We start from the raw sequence: 15,339 nt of genomic DNA on the forward strand, positions 1-15,339 counted from the left end.
GAAGTAAAAAAAAGTATTTGTAAAATGGAACTTAAAAGATGCATTAATTTGCAGGAGCTGTTTTGCTTTTGTTACCACTGTGATGGCCACAAACTTAGGATCCTCCTGCTTCAGTCCTGCAAGTGTGTCGCCACCGCCACCAGCTCTGTATTCATCTTCACAGGGAGTCAAATCCAGATTGTATCAATGAAAATGAGTTTTGAAGCCAGAGGTCTGAGAATCACATCCCTTAAAACAGCCAAAGGTCCCATTTTATTTTAAAGTTATAACCACCACCACCACCACCCCCCACCACCCCACAGGGTTCCTGGAACTCTCTCTGTAGACCGGACTGACCTCCAACTCACAGAAATCCGCCTGTGCGTGCTGGGATTAAAGGAGTTCACCGCCACTGCCCGACTCAAAGGTAGCACGAATTTATCCCAGTAAATCTGCAAAGAGCGCGACTAGAATGGGGAGGTAGGAAGCTCTAGCTGGGGGTGGGGTAGGGGAGTAAACAAGGCTCCAGGACTCAGCCTAGAAAGAGGTGTGGGCTACAGTCTTTGTTGTAACCTCAGATGTCGGCGAGAAAAAGAGAAGGTCCCTGATTGGTGTCCCATTCAGGCTGAGGCAGTGCCCTCCCGTGCATTTTCCACTGTCCTGGCCACATTAGACAGGAACATCTTGTCTACCTGTGAAGATACTACTATGAGCGTCCAAAAGATAAGCACAGTTTCTTACTTTGTTGTCTTTCCAGGGGTTTGGCAAATTATCGGTACTCGGTTAATTTTTTGGGGGGGAATATATAATTTAATGAATGAGGCAGTTTGGGTGAATTAAAGAGCAGAGGGGCGGGGCAGGAATCCAACCGTCGTGCTATTCGCTCCAGAGTTTAGCACATTTCCTGTCTAAATCAGTTCACCGCGTTATGCAGAAACTAGAGGGTCAAATCCTGAAAGTCTAGAGGCTATCTACCAGAATACGCCTTCTCCTTGGTGTTGCTGACCAGAATGGAAGATCCAGTTTCCGCGAAAGGACAAAGAAACCCAGAATTCGCCTGCGCCTAAACTTATTCCTTGCCACTGCAGAAGTATAGTCTCCCCCAACCCCAACCCAAGGCAGAGGTGCTCCCGGCCTAATCAGGTTCGCAGCACCGGGTATCCCCTGCGGGACACCAGAGTTGCACAGTCCCCTGCCTCGCCTCTGAGAACAATACCCTTGTGCTAATCCCTAGACTCCTAGGGGCAAGCGAGACGGGAAAGGAAGCTGGAAAAGTGTAATCCACATCTCTGTTCCCCGACAGCCTGCGCGGCTTTCCCAGCCCTTAGCTCCCTCTTTGCCACTCGGCGTTCGGCAAACTTCGGAGTTGTCCTGCACTTGCGTCACGGAAAAGGCAGGCGGGTGATCGAGTCCAGGAGAAGCCCCGCGGCGGCTGGCGAGCTCCCCCGCGCGGTGCTCCAACCCGGGCGAGAGGTGGCTCTCGACACCGGCTACTCCGCTGCTGAAAGCTTGCTTGCAGCTCCCGACTCCCGAGTCCACTTCCCAGATCCCCGCCACCCGGACAGAACTCGAGGGAGGGAGGGCGCCCGTCAGAAGGAAAGAGGACGGAAAGCCGGCGGTGGCATCCTGGCCTCGGAGGGCGGAGCCGCGCGATCCCTGCTCCGCCAGGACGCGCGGAAGTGCTGTGGAGTTTGCTCAATTCCCTAGCCTGCTTTCCCTCCCTCTTACCTCCCTCCCGCTCTCCCCACCCTTCACCTCCCCTTACTGCTTTCCCCTCCTTCCTCGGGACGCCACCTCCTGGACTCTTTTTCCTTTTTGTCTTTTTTTAATTTTTGTTTTGTTTTGGACCTGACTTCCCGCAGGCAGCGCTGAGGGGCTGCAAGTGCGGGGTGAGAAGGTGGCAGAAGGCTGCGGCTCAGCTTATCCTTCTCGGGCGGCATCAACAAGGCGTCGCAGAGAACGAACTGCTGGACGGACGAACAAACAGCCGGCCGCGCCATCTATTCGATGGAACTTCATCTACCAACTACTGTTGAGTGTTTGCTGGCACGACAGTGGTGAGGGTGGTGATGGTGGAGGATTCCATTAGTGTTACTTCTGGACAGGGGATTTGGGACTCCGATTGGGGTCAGTTTAGTACTCCGAAACTGCTGAGGAATTAGGCAAACAAGAGAGAGAGAGAGAGAGAGAGAGAGAGAGAGAGAGAGAGAGAGAGAGAGAGAGAGAGAGAGAGAGAGAGAGAGAGAGAGAGAGAGAGNGAGAGAGAGAGAGAGAGAGAGAGAGAGAGAGAGAGAGAGAGAGAGAGAGAGAGAGAGAGAGAGAGATCCTCTGAGCGGATCGTCGCGCCCTTGTTCTCTGGGGGCAGGGGCTAGCCACTTGCAGGGCGGGAGGAGGGCACCAGAGCAGGCGAGGCGGGGTCGCGCCCCCTAGGTCGTGTAGTTATCCGCCGGTTGTGCAAGCTTTGGCCCTTGTTTTCCCGGCCTGGCTCGTTTGGAGGCTGGACACATCCACCCTTGGAATTGGTTCAGGACTCTGCTGTTATTCTTCTTGCCCCTCTTGGATTTTCTGGATTCTTGAAGACGCGGTGGCGGGGGGAAAGAGGAAGGAGGAAGGAACTGATCTTCAGAGGAATGTGAGAGCCTCCCAAAGCCGGAGCAGCCAGAAGGAGCTGGGAGCCGGGGAGACAGACCCTGCTTGCGTCCTGGGACCGTGGTCTGAGGCTGATTTTGTTGTTGTCGTTGTACAACATTGTTCTAGTGCAAAGTGTCTGCCGCATTCTTATTCTAGCAGAGCTAGTTTCTCCAGGCCATTTGACTTTTCTACTTGGTGTGAGAGGAGGGAGAGACCCCCCCTCCCCATCTCAGGGGCTGCTAGGGGAGAGATAAAAGGCTGTGGCCATGTCTAACACCTCCCTGCTTACAGGTAGATAACGCCAGGGCTGGATAAGGTGGTTTCTGGACCATGGACATTTCTTTGAAGAGAAGGCAGCTAGACAGCATCTTGTGCATGCTGAGACCCTGCCTGAGGGTCTGAGTAAGGTGTACTAGACTTTGAGCTGCAAGTACACTTTTGGACACCCCGCTGACCATCTTGGGTCTGGGCAAGGCATTTCCCTTCCAATCTTGACTTTGTCCGGTAGCCTAGCCATGGCACTGAAAGGCCGAGCCCTCTATGATTTCCACAGTGAGAACAAGGAGGAAATCAGCATCCAGCAGGATGAAGACCTGGTTATCTTCAGTGAGACCTCACTGGATGGCTGGCTGCAGGGGCAGAACAGCCGTGGGGAGACAGGGCTCTTCCCTGCTTCTTACGTCGAGATCGTCCGTCCTGGCATCAGCACCAACCATGTGGACTATGCCAACAGCTCTGCAGTCTCCCTGGACACCGAAGTGAGTTTGCATACTAACCCTAGTATGACCAACACAGTCAAGAGTGGGGGCAGTGATGTCCTCCCAAATCAACAAGGAAACTTTGAAGAGGATGATGATGATGACTGGGATGACTGGGATGATGGATGCACAGTGGTAGACGAGCCAAGGGCTGGTGGTCTAGGTACCAATGGGCACCCTCCACTTAACCTTTCCTATCCAGGTGCCTACCCCAGCCAGCATATGGCTTTCCGACCGAAGACACCCTTGGAAAGACAGGACAGTCTGGCATCTTCCAAGCGGGGCAGCGTGGTGGGACGTAACCTCAATCGTTTCTCGTGTTTTGTGCGCTCTGGAGTAGAGGCTTTTATTCTTGGTGATGTGCCCATGATGGCCAAGATTGCTGAGACGTACTCCATTGTGATGGGCCCTCGTGGCCCTCAGTGGAAGGCCAACCCCCACCCATTTGCCTGCTCCGTAGAGGAGCCCACGAAACAGACCAAGTTCAAAGGCATCAAAACTTACATCTCCTATAAGCTCACACCCACCCATGCTGGCTCGCCTGTTTACCGGCGCTACAAACACTTCGACTGGCTCTACAACCGCCTTCTCCACAAGTTCACTGTAATCTCTGTGCCCCACCTGCCCGAGAAGCAGGCCACTGGGCGCTTTGAGGAGGACTTCATTGAGAAGCGCAAGCGGAGACTCATCCTCTGGATGGACCACATGACTAGCCACCCTGTGCTCTCTCAGTATGAGGGCTTCCAGCATTTCCTCAGCTGTCTAGATGACAAGCAGTGGAAGATGGGTAAACGTCGGGCAGAGAGGGATGAGATGGTGGGGGCCAGCTTTCTGCTCACCTTCCAGATCCCCACAGAGCACCAGGATCTGCAGGACGTAGAGGACCGGGTGGATACATTCAAGACTTTCAGTAGGAAGATGGACGAATGTGTCCTACAACTTAGCACCGTGGCGTCGGAGATGGTGCGGAAGCACGTGGGAGGCTTCCGCAAGGAATTCCAGAAGCTAGGAAATGCCTTCCAGGCCATTAGCCTTGCCTTCCAGATGGATCCTCCCTTTAGCTCCGAGGCCCTCAACAATGCCATTTCTCATACCGGCCGGACCTATGAAACTGTTGGTGAGATGTTTGCTGAACAGCCCAAGAATGACCTCTTCCAAATGCTTGACACACTGTCTCTCTACCAGGGCCTGCTCTCCAACTTTCCTGACATTATCCATCTGCAAAAAGGTAAGCCCTTCCTGAATGTGGTGTTCTGCTGGTCCCTGGGAATATGGGCCCCGCCTGTACTACAATGAACAGCTCATCACATTTTCCCGTCTCCATCTCCATCGCGGGCTCAACAAATAGATTGAGATGATTCTCTAGTAGGCGGAAGGATGGTGTGGACAGGGTTGGCCTTTGTTCTCACTGAGCTCCGTGCATGCTTTCCTGTTCGCTCTGTTCTTTCTGTGTCTCATTTACCCAATCATGCATGGGACCCCAAGGTAGCACCCTGGGTTCTGGGCACACAGAGATCCCAGATCCCAGATTTTGCCGTGTACGAACCCACGGGTTTAAGAGCGTACTGCAGCTTGTCTTACCCTCTCATAGGCTCAGCTCCTACCTTAGAAGCATTTGACCCTAGACTCCCGCTCTGCCCTGTCTGTTAGCCCCTATCTGTGCAGGAGATTCTCTCTCCTCATTTCGCAGATGAAGTCTGTGTCCACAGCAGAGTGGTTGTGGCTCAGCTGGGACTATTCCTTCCTCCTTCCAGATCCCCAAGGACATATCTATATTGGCCGCCTCCCAGGCCCTTCGTATTTTCAGTTCTCATGGCCCCCTGTGTGGGGGAGGGGCAGGATGAGCCCCTGCCTGTTGCTGCTGTTAAGGAACTGCCAGTGAAGCGACTCATGCTGGGTCACGTGGGGCACTAAGCTGGGCAGGGGGCAATAGAACCGGGGGTCCAAGGCTCTGCACATGGGTCAGTCTGTCTTCCCTGCCCAAGCTGGGCTTCTTTTGTGTAAGAATTGAGTCAGGGGCTGACCTAGCAGGTGACTGAGTTCAGGAACTTAGGGAACTTGCCAAGAGAGAGGTGTGGTTCTCCCTGGGGCTGGTAACTCTGGAAGAATAGATGCAGGGCGTGGGGCTGGCTCCGGGACCCTAGGCCCTAAGGTCAAGGAGTTTTACTCTGGGTAGTCCTCTGGTTTAAATGTAGGGAACAGCAAATACCACACACCCCCCCCCCCCCCCCCCCCCCCCCCCCCCCCCCCCCCCCCCCCCCCCCCCCCCCCCCCCCCCCCCCCCCCCCCCCCCCCCCCCGCTCTCCAGCCCCTGTCCTCACCATGAAGGTGGTTGTCAGAGCTCTAGCTGCCAGGCAGCTTTCCCCCTTCACCTTTCTCTTTCTCTTTTCCTCTTCTGTTTGTTGAACTCTTGCATCTCCACCTAATTTTCTCTTCCTTTCAGCCCTAGGGATTCAGAGCCTGAGTTCCAGCCCAACTTTGTGCCCAGTTTGCCTGTGTCCCTGGTTGGGAGGGGCCTTTGCCTTCCTGGACCTTAGTCTTTTAGGCCTTTGGGGTAGAGTCTTCTGGGGAAGGCCTGCCTAGTACCTTAGGCTGGTTCCGTGTATCTGGCTTTGCACTCAGCAAGGGCCTGGCCTGGCAGGGGCAGGTGCCTTCCTGTGCGGAAGTGGAACCACACATTGTGCTGGACCTGGGAAAGCTGGTTCAACCAGCTCCTTGGATGGCATGTTTTTGTGTGGGCAGCAAAGGGCTGGGCACAATGATTAAACAGCTACCCCGACGCAGTGGCTGGAAACTCTCACTTAGGGCAGAGTTGGAGCAAGAAGGCAACCACGTGTGCACACACCAAGTGTTCCCAGGCTCATCGAAGAAGGGGAAAAAGGCTATATTGTTCTTTCTACCTCAGATAGGCAGACAGGAGAGCCGTGTCTCACTCTCCCCTTGAGATGTTTCATCTGCTGCCTGTGTCTGCCCCATGCTGTGTAAGCCCTGCTTCTGAGTTCTGAGTGAGTGAGTGTGAGGAGGGATTGGAGCTGGTCTGAGACAGACTGGGCAGGCTTTGGAAGCTGCAGCTGGAGAACATCCTGTACTGGCCTCGTAGATAGAGGCTTTCCTCAGAGAAGTAACGGGACATTTAGTACTAGGTCACGGGATTCTGTCTGTCACATCTAGACAGTTGAACAAATGGTGAGCATGAGAGGGACAAGTTTGGGGAGGCCCAGGCTGGAGAGTCAGGAAACGGGGCTTGGAGAGACCTCACCTATGGGGTGGCCTTGGAGACTTTTCTCCCCTGTCTCCATTGATTTGATGTGGAGTCTGCCTGGAGCTGAGCTGAGCTCTCCGGTATGTTCTGTCAACTTGAGCATTCGGGGGGAAGAAAAACCTAGTAATTGCTATCCTGTCACAGAAAGGATAATTGACTGCCCAGAGTGAACAGGACCCAGAGTCCTCTCCTGAGAGCTAGCAGGCTCAGGGATCGATCCTAAGCAGTCACACGAAGTAGCTGGTGCAGTCCCTTCAATTTCACAGACAAGCAGCATTGAGGAGATTTGGAGGCAGAGTCGGTTTCGGGGCCAGGTATGTTGGGATTTCCCGAGTCAGGCAGATGGAGGAGAGAACTGCCCAAGGCGTGGACAACTGGTCGATGGTGCTGAAGGAAAAGGAGGAAGAAAGGGGGCTTGGGCTTTATAGTCTAGCACCGCCTCAGTTTGTGTACTTTGTGTACCCCCGCAGGTCTGGGACTACAGAGCATCCTTGAGGGACCATGGAGCTCGTGGCTTAGCTAAAGCAGGGGTAGTTCCTGTCGGTGCAAGCTCTTGACTAGGGGACAGATAGGTTGAGCCTTATGCAATCCTTTCTTCACCTAAGCAGCGGTTGCTGCTGCTGCTCTCCTCCTCCTCCAACTTTGTTTTTAATTATGTGTATCAGCTTGTTTCTGTGTTTGGAGATACATACATGAACATGAGTGAGGGTACCCATAGCGGCCAGAAGCTGGTGTTGCATCCCCTGGAGTTGGAGCTACAAGCAGCCGTGAGCTGCCAACTGATCTCTGGTCCTTTACAAGAGCAACAAGTGTGCTTGACTATCTTTCCAGCACCAGGAGCAGCAGTTGCTGCTGCTCCTCCATTTTTGAGACAGGTTCTTGCTTTGTGCCTCAAACTAGTCTTAACTCTTTATTCTATTTATTTGTTTATTTGTTTTGTTTTGTTGAGACAGGGTTTCTCTGTGTAGTCCTAGCTGTTCTGAAACTCACTCTGGAGATCAGGCGGATCTCAAACTCACAGAGACCTGCCTGCCACTGCCTCCTGAGTGCTGGGATTAAAGGTATGCGCTACCACCACCCAGCTTGTATGCTTTTTCATTTTGTTTTTACATAGCTTTGACTGACCTGGAACTTGACCTGGCCTCCAGCTTCTAGAAATCCATCTGCCTCTGCTTCCTGAGTGTTGGAATTAAAGGTGTGTGCTGCCACACCTGGATCTTCAAAACTTTTATAACAGAGAATTATGTTGCCATGAGTCACCATGGACTGGTAATTGCTGTGAGCCCTTGGGTAGAAAAACAGTTCTCAGCCTGGAGAGATGTCTCAATGGGTAAAGCAATTGCTGTACAAGTCTGAGGAACTGAGCTTAAATTCCGCACAAAAGCCAGACTCAGCAGTTAAACATAGTGTTTCTTTGATGCAAAGGAAAGTGAAGACAGGGGATCACCCAGAAGTTTGTGCTTGGCTTACACAGCAGTGAACAAGTTTTTGAGACAAGGTTTCTCTGTTTGCTGTTTGTCCTGGAACTAGCTCTTGTAGACCAGGCTGGCCTCGAACACACACAGATCCGCCTGCCTCTGTCTCCCGAGTGCTGGGGTTAAAAGCATGCTTGTGCCACCACCGCCAGGCACCTCGACTCTGTCTTAAGCAGACTAGAAGGTGATGGCTGACACCTAAGATCGCCCTCTGACTGCCACATGTGTACCGTGGTGCATGCATTCCTCTACCCACATGAATATGCATGCACACATACATGTGTAAATACACACATCGTGTGCACATACTTGGAGGCAGTTTGCATATTAAAGCATTCCGAATCCTTGTTTATGGCAGGTACAGGCTTTGGCATTTTATGCATATTAGTTGAATTAAACCTCAGTTGCTGTCGAGCTCGTGCTGTCATTGCCACTTTTTACAGATTTGGAAACTCTTGAGGCTCGTGGTTGTTATAAGCGGTCTTCAGCAGCATCAGCTCTGTCCCATTTACCAGAGGAGACACTTGCCGCCCAGCCAACCAGCGGTTTCCTGCAGGTGGAACAGCTGGTCCTAGGACTCAGATCTCCTGCCCCCAAATTTAGAGAAGTGGGGGAGGGTGGGTACTGTGCTTGGAACCCTCGGGCTCTGCAGTGTGCCGGGGCAGGAGGCAACCCTGAAGAAATCTCAGACTGAGTCCTGGTGTTCTTAACAGGCATAATAGCCCCGCCTGCTCCGGTGGATTCCTTAGCTGTCCCCTGGTCTCAGTTACCAGGTGGGGAAATGATGGTGTCAGAGTGATTTTTCTATTGCTGTGAAGAGACACCAAGACCAAGACAATTTATCAAAGAATTTATTGGGACTCACAGTTTCAGAGAGTTACAGGTTATGACCATCATGGCAGAGAGCATGGCAGCAGGCAGACAGACATGGTGCTGGAGCAGGAGTTGAGAGCGTCCGTCTCATCCTTAAGCATGAGGAAGAGAGAGTGAAGCCCACGCAGGTGACACACTTCCTACAATGAGGCCACAGCTCCTAGTCTTTCCCAAACAGCTCCACCAACTGGAGGTGAGGCATTCCGGGAGTGAGCCTAGGGGGCCATTCTTATTCGACTAGAGATGAGGCATTCCAGGACAGGAGCTTGTGAGCCCATTCTCATTCAAACCACCACAGGTGAAGAGCACAGTTGGGGCCTTTGCCTCTCTTTCTTTCCCCAGCCCCGCCTGTTTCTGGATACTTAGTGATTGTAGGAGGCTCATTCTTGCCACTTGGGCCATTATCTCATCAACAAAAGGGGCTTTAATCTCCCATCAAGGCTGTGTGCATAACATCTTTCTTTAAATTTTTTAACTTATTTTATGTGTATGGGTGTTTTGCCTGCATATATGTCTGTGTACCACATACATGCCTGATACCTGTGGAGGTCAGAAGAGGGTATTCAATCATTTGGGACTGTTATGAGCTGTCATGTGGGTGCTGGGAATCAAAACCAGATCCTCTGGAAGAGCAGTCAGTGTTCTGTTGAGCCATCTTTCCAGTCCCAAGAAAATCTTTGCATGTTGATCTGCCAGCACTGTTCCCAGACTCAACCAGGCATGCCAGTGGAATTCAGGCTGCTTCAGGGAGGCTCTGTTTGCTGAAGCTTAACTTCGCTTTGTCTCCATCTCTTATGGTCCCTCCTACTCACTATGACCTTCTTGGATCCTCGTGTCCACTATCTGGAGGCCTTACATAGGATTGTAGTAGAGATGTTATCCATCCCTCAGATGTGAAGGGCCAGGCACCTTCCACTTTTAGGAAGAAGGTTGAGGCAAATCCCCTCAACGTCTTAGTTTCTTCTTAAAAGAGATGTGGTGGGATCGAACAGCTGCCCTTGAGGGCCGGTTCAGCTCTGAACTCTCTTAGGGTGTTTCCTCCTGTGCCCAGGACTGTGCTGGACTGTCATTATGGAGCAGGAGGCCGTGATAACAGAGGGAAGGTGTCAGAGGCCTGAGTGAGTTGAAAGCTGAGAGCTCCCGATTTCTTTTGGGTACCATGGAAGCATCTTTCTCCAAAACTGAGGCATTGTATAAAATGCCACTAGTAACCATTTAGCCCCGCTCTTGCTAGCTGATAGAGATGCTGCCTCTGATGAAGGTATCTGGAGTTACTTCCAGCATGCGGAGCCCTGGCATATAGGAAGTACCAAGGAAGTGCATTTTGAGTGTTTCTGACAACTTGAGTGAGAACTGGCTGGCAATGTATCTTATTTGGTGGAGATTTTTCCAAGTGCTTGCCAAGCATGCACGAGACCCTGGTTCAGTTTTCATAAACCAAATATAGTAATACATGTGTTTGAGGTCAGTTTGGTCTACAAGAGACCCTGTCTCACACAAAACAAAAACAAAAGAAGGGCTGGAGAGAGAGCTCAGAAATTCAGAGTATTGACTGCTCTTCCAGAGGATTCAGGTACAACTCCCAGCACCTACGTGGTGGCTCACAACTACCTATAACTCCAGTTCCAGGGCATCTGATGTCCTCTTCTAGCCTCCATGGGTACCAGGCACACACATGATCCACAGGCATACATGTAGGCAAACATTCATACACACAAAATAATAAAATACATTTTAATCAAATTAAAGTAGGACTGGAAAGATGGGTGGTGGTGGCACACGCCTTTAATCCCAGCACTGGAGAGGCAGAGGCAGGCGGACTTCTGTGAGTTCGAGGCCAGTCTGGTCTACAGAGTGTGTTGCAGGACAGCCAGGACTGATTCACAGAGAAACCCTTTCTCAAAAAGAAAAAAAAAAGAAGGGCTGGAGAAACGGCTCAGGGGTTTAAAGTGTACGCTGCTCTTACCGAATCCCCAAGTCCAGTTTCCAGCACCCATGTGGGGCAGCTCACTATTGCTTGTAACTCTGAGGGGCTAGGGTGCTCTAGAGGAATCTGACATCTCTGGCCTCCACTGCCACTCATGTGCACAAACTCTCCTCCCCAACATACAAACAAAAATGAAATAACTCTTTTTTTAAAAAGCCAGTCAACTAAAAAAATGGGATGAGGGCTCCCTTGCACTAAGGACTCCCTTTTTGTAAACCGCCTTGGCGGGTTACTCAGTCTAGGGGTTGGGGGGAAATGGCTCCTGACACCTTTTGTCCTTTGAGAGTGAGTGCTAGGTATGGACCCACTACCTCCTCTTCTCAGCAACTGGCTTAAAGGCAAAGTTAGTCACCCGCCTTTTATTCAAAACTGAATCCTTTAACTGTTGATTCAGTTCAGTTCTTCCGGATTAAGGCCCCTGCCCAGGTTTACCCCTTTCTCTAACCATCTGTCACCTGTTTATCATCACAGTCTCCTCTGGTTCTATGGGGACAGGGGTGAGGAGTGGATGGGGTTTGTGTGTAACAGAGCCATAGCAGGTGGCTTCTGAAGTGCTGTGCAGAATCAGCTGTGTGATAGCAGGCCGGGGACAGGTGCATTGGGAGGCATTCTGCCTGGGGCGCTGGGGAGACTTTGGTGTAGAAGTAGAACCTGATCCAGCCCTTGAATTATGGATAGAGATCCACCAGGCAGAGGTAAGATAGGAAAGAACTGGGAGGGATGGTTGGACATGGTGTCACTGTGGAAGTCACATCTGCAAGATCCAACTCCCGGAGGCCTCCTAGGCAGGGGAATGGGTGTGGACTGCCATCCGCAGGCAGTGAAGAGCCAGACACGGCATCCAGCTTAGGGAGCATCTTTGGATGCTATGAGATAGACTCTCAAATTAGGGAGGATGTCACTGTCCTAGCAGCTCAGGGATGAGATGAGTCATTTCAGCAGATGTGTCTACATCTGCCTGGCCAGACCTTGTGGGACCTGGGAACAGAGGAACATGACAGTCCCTAAACTCACTCAGCTCACACCTCAGGGAAGCCAGCCAGCTAGAGTGTGATAGCTGAGATACAGAATGTTGGAAAGTCTCTGACATCACAGGGTACATGGAAGAGAGAGGCTAAAGCTGAAATAGGAGAGGTTGAGGCCTGTGATGTCCTGAGGGAGACAGTCATGTGGGTTCAGGAGGAAGTCTGGGTGGAGCCATCTGGGGTGTCCTTCGCCTTTGTGAGACTAGAGGGATGTACAGGGAGTGAGTGAATAGGAGGGGTCCAAGCCCTAACCTGCCTGTCCTGTGCTCTGTCCTGCCAGGTGCCTTTGCCAAGGTGAAGGAAAGCCAGCGCATGAGTGATGAGGGCCGCATGGCTCAGGAAGAGGCAGATGGCATCCGCAGGCGCTGCCGTGTGGTAGGCTTCGCCCTGCAGGCCGAGATGAACCACTTCCACCAGCGCCGTGAGCTTGACTTCAAGCATATGATGCAAAGCTACCTGCGCCAGCAGATCCTTTTCTACCAGCGGGTGGGCCAGCAGCTGGAGAAGACGCTGCGCATGTATGACTATCTCTGACACTTCTGGCCACATATGTAGGTCCTCTTCCCACCAGGACCTGGCCGCTGCGGTCCACCCCACTCCAGGCTTCCCTGCCCCTAGCAGTGGGTGTTGAGGAGTGGGTGAGGAGTGGCCTGTTAGAAGAGAAGGGACTTTTGAGAAGTCCTGGTACCCCTGGAGAAGTCTTCCCTCACTTTAAGATGGGTAACTGGAGGTGGGAGTCCTCTGAGCCAAAGTCTGGGCTGCTGGTCAGTCCCTGGAGAGCAGACTTCTCTGGAGCCTATAGTGCATGCTCACCTGGCCACCACACCCTGTTCATTCCCTGGGCTCCACAAACTGCTGTGGCCATGGCTGAGATATTGGTGACCAAGGCTGGAACATGCCTGTCCTGGAGGAGCCCCTTTTCAGGATGGATATCAGTCAGTGCAGTGTGACAATACCACTTAAGGATTCATGGAAACTCCTTGAAGGGACCACAGAACTCTGCTGGTCAGGGGACATTCCATGGAGTAGGTAACATACCAGAAATCTCTTGAAGAATTACAAGGACCTATAAGACAGTAAATGGGGTGAAGGACATTTTGGGGAGAGGACCGGTGTTGAGTCTCCTCTTCCTTACCTTTCCTATGGGTTGTGATCTGCATGACGAGGGATCATCCTTGCTCCTTGGTCCCTGGCTTTCCCTGCCCCACCCATGCTTCTGCAGGAGGGACTGCAGGCCAACTCCCTCTTATAAGTCTTAACCAGGTCTCCCATCCTGGTTGGGGTACCCCCCTCACTGACTAGGGCACTGTGCAGCAACTTTCCCTTCTGTGGGCTCAAGATGCTCAAGCCACAGAGCACTGAGCCCTGGTGGTGCCTTCCTGGAGGGAACTCTCGAAAGTTACTAGCAGTAATTCCCTATTCTCCTAGCAGGTCCCAGTCCCCAGTTCCCAGGGGCCTTTGCTTCTGTGGGCTGGTCTTCTTAAATCCTTCTCATTGCACAGTGGAAAATCTGAGAGAAAAAATCTGGGGACTTTAGACCCCCTGCTCCTGGGCAGGCTCACCTATGTTTACATCCTCCAGGAGATACTGCCCCTTTCCCCTTAGGCCAGGATGTGACCCAGCAGCATGCTGTTGGGAAGTGACCCTGTGCCCCCTTGCCTTCCTGGGAAGTCATGTTCTGCTCCTGGGTCCTGCTGCTTGACTCTCTTTTCTTGATAAACGTTTTACAGTTACTGTAACGGAAGTACAGCCTTTCTTTCTGAGTCCTGGAAACAGTGAGGGTTGCAGGGAGAACAGAACCCAAAATGCCCCCACTGGACTGGATTCAGTGATCTTGATGGGTCTAAAAATTAATTCATAACTTCAAAACAAAGGAGCAAGGCTATGATGGTCAGAGGCAGTAGAAGGCCCTATATCCCCAGCTGGCTACATGGCTTCCTCAGACCTGGGCCTCTTTGTTGTTTGCCTGTGCCTCAGGGTGTGTGTGTGTGTGTGTGTGTATTTGCCTATGTGTGTGTTTGCCTGTGCCTCGGTGTGTGTGTGTGTGTGTGTGTGTGTGTGTATTTGCCTATGCCTTGAGGTGTGTGTGTGTATGTGTATTTGCCTATGCCTCGGTGTGTGTGTATTTGGGGGGAGGTGCTCATGGTGGTCAGAGATCAACACTGGGTGTCTCCAGTTGCTTTCTACCTTACTTTTGAGCTTCTCATGGGTCTGAAACCTACTAACTGGGCTAGGCTGGCTGGCCAGTGGACTCTAGGGTTCCTCCTGTCTTTGCCTCCCCAGTGCTGGGATTACAGGCAAACGGCGTGTGTGTAGTCTTGGCTGGCCTGGAAGGCACAGAGATTCACTTACCTCTGCCTTCCAGTGCTGTGATTAAAGACATGTGCGGTCATGCCTGAGTTCTGGATTTTTACTTATGCCGATGGTAGGGATTTGAACTCAGGTCCTCATGCTCTTGCTATAAGCACTTTACTGACTAAGCCATATTGCCAGCCCCTCCTCTATCTCCAAAATGGGTGAAGTCCTGTACAGGGGTTCCTGGTGTCATAGTCTTGGTGCTAAAGATTGTAGGAGAAGACTATGAGACTGTGCCCTGCATAGTCTCAGGTGATGCCTGTCCCAGGGAGCTGTCCCTAGAAAGCTTGGGTCCAGCACAGGACAGGCAGAGACTCTCATCAGTCTCGGGTTCCCAGCCCTGCAGCGGCTCCCATTTTAGAGCTTGAAGTGCCCTAGTGACAGGGAAGATTTTCTCTCACATACGGAAAGAGCACAGACGAGCTGGTCCTCTTTCAGAGGCAGAGGGGATTTTTCCAGGGTGAGGTTCACCGGGGAAGGCTTTTGGTCAGGTCAGAGTCTGAGGAGCTCATGGCAGGGAGTGAGGAATGGGCCGGCCTCATTTAGGCCATAGTGTCCTTACAGGAACTTTTGGAATGGAGCCCCTTGGCTCTGGATCAAAATTAGGTCAGATGTGGGACTTTCTGAGGAATTCTTCCCTCCCTGCCTGCCTCCATCTTCCTACTAGTAAAGTAGCTAACTTTTTGTTTGTAGCCTCGTCTCAGCTTTGACCTCCATGAAGTTTTCTGTAGAGAAGGCTCTGAGCATGCATGGGGGTAGGGCTCCTTCCTGAGGCCCTCTGGAATGTTCCTCTTAACCCACTATGCCTGGAAAGCACCCTGCTAACACTTCCTGCCCTATGAAATAGTATTGCCCTGTGTCCCTCTGCTGAGAAGGAACCACCTCCCATTCCTGTAATCAAAATGATCAGTTCTCAAAGGGGCTTGGGCCTAGGAGAAGAATCACAAAGTAGAAACTAAGTCTGACATAGTGGCACACACCTTTAACCCCAGCA

The 15,339-nt window shown here is 51.9% G+C and overlaps 1 protein-coding gene across 3 annotated transcripts; it reads left to right on the forward strand.

Moving 5' to 3' along the window:
* The first annotated feature begins 321 nt into the window (after positions 1-321).
* Snx33 (sorting nexin 33) lies at positions 322-14,382 on the forward strand. 3 transcript variants are annotated; one of them, XM_050119403.1, is made up of 4 exons: positions 322-2,036; positions 2,902-4,596; positions 12,271-13,970; positions 14,071-14,382. In XM_050119403.1, the coding sequence occupies exons 2-3, from the start codon at positions 3,126-3,128 to the stop codon at positions 12,522-12,524; spliced, it is 1,725 nt and encodes a 574-aa protein (XP_049975360.1). In that variant the 5' UTR covers positions 322-2,036; positions 2,902-3,125; the 3' UTR covers positions 12,525-13,970; positions 14,071-14,382. The 3 variants fall into 3 exon arrangements, with proteins under 3 accessions (XP_049975360.1, XP_049975361.1, XP_049975359.1); XM_050119404.1 differs by having other exon boundaries at positions 322-2,010; XM_050119402.1 differs by having other exon boundaries at positions 322-4,596.
* The last annotated feature ends 957 nt before the right edge of the window (positions 14,383-15,339 follow it).

Source organism: Alexandromys fortis, unplaced genomic scaffold (assembly GCF_014885135.2).
Source record: "Alexandromys fortis isolate MF-2015 unplaced genomic scaffold, M_Fortis_MF-2015_v1.1 scaffold_167, whole genome shotgun sequence".
Classification (NCBI taxonomy): Eukaryota; Metazoa; Chordata; class Mammalia; order Rodentia; family Cricetidae; genus Alexandromys; species Alexandromys fortis.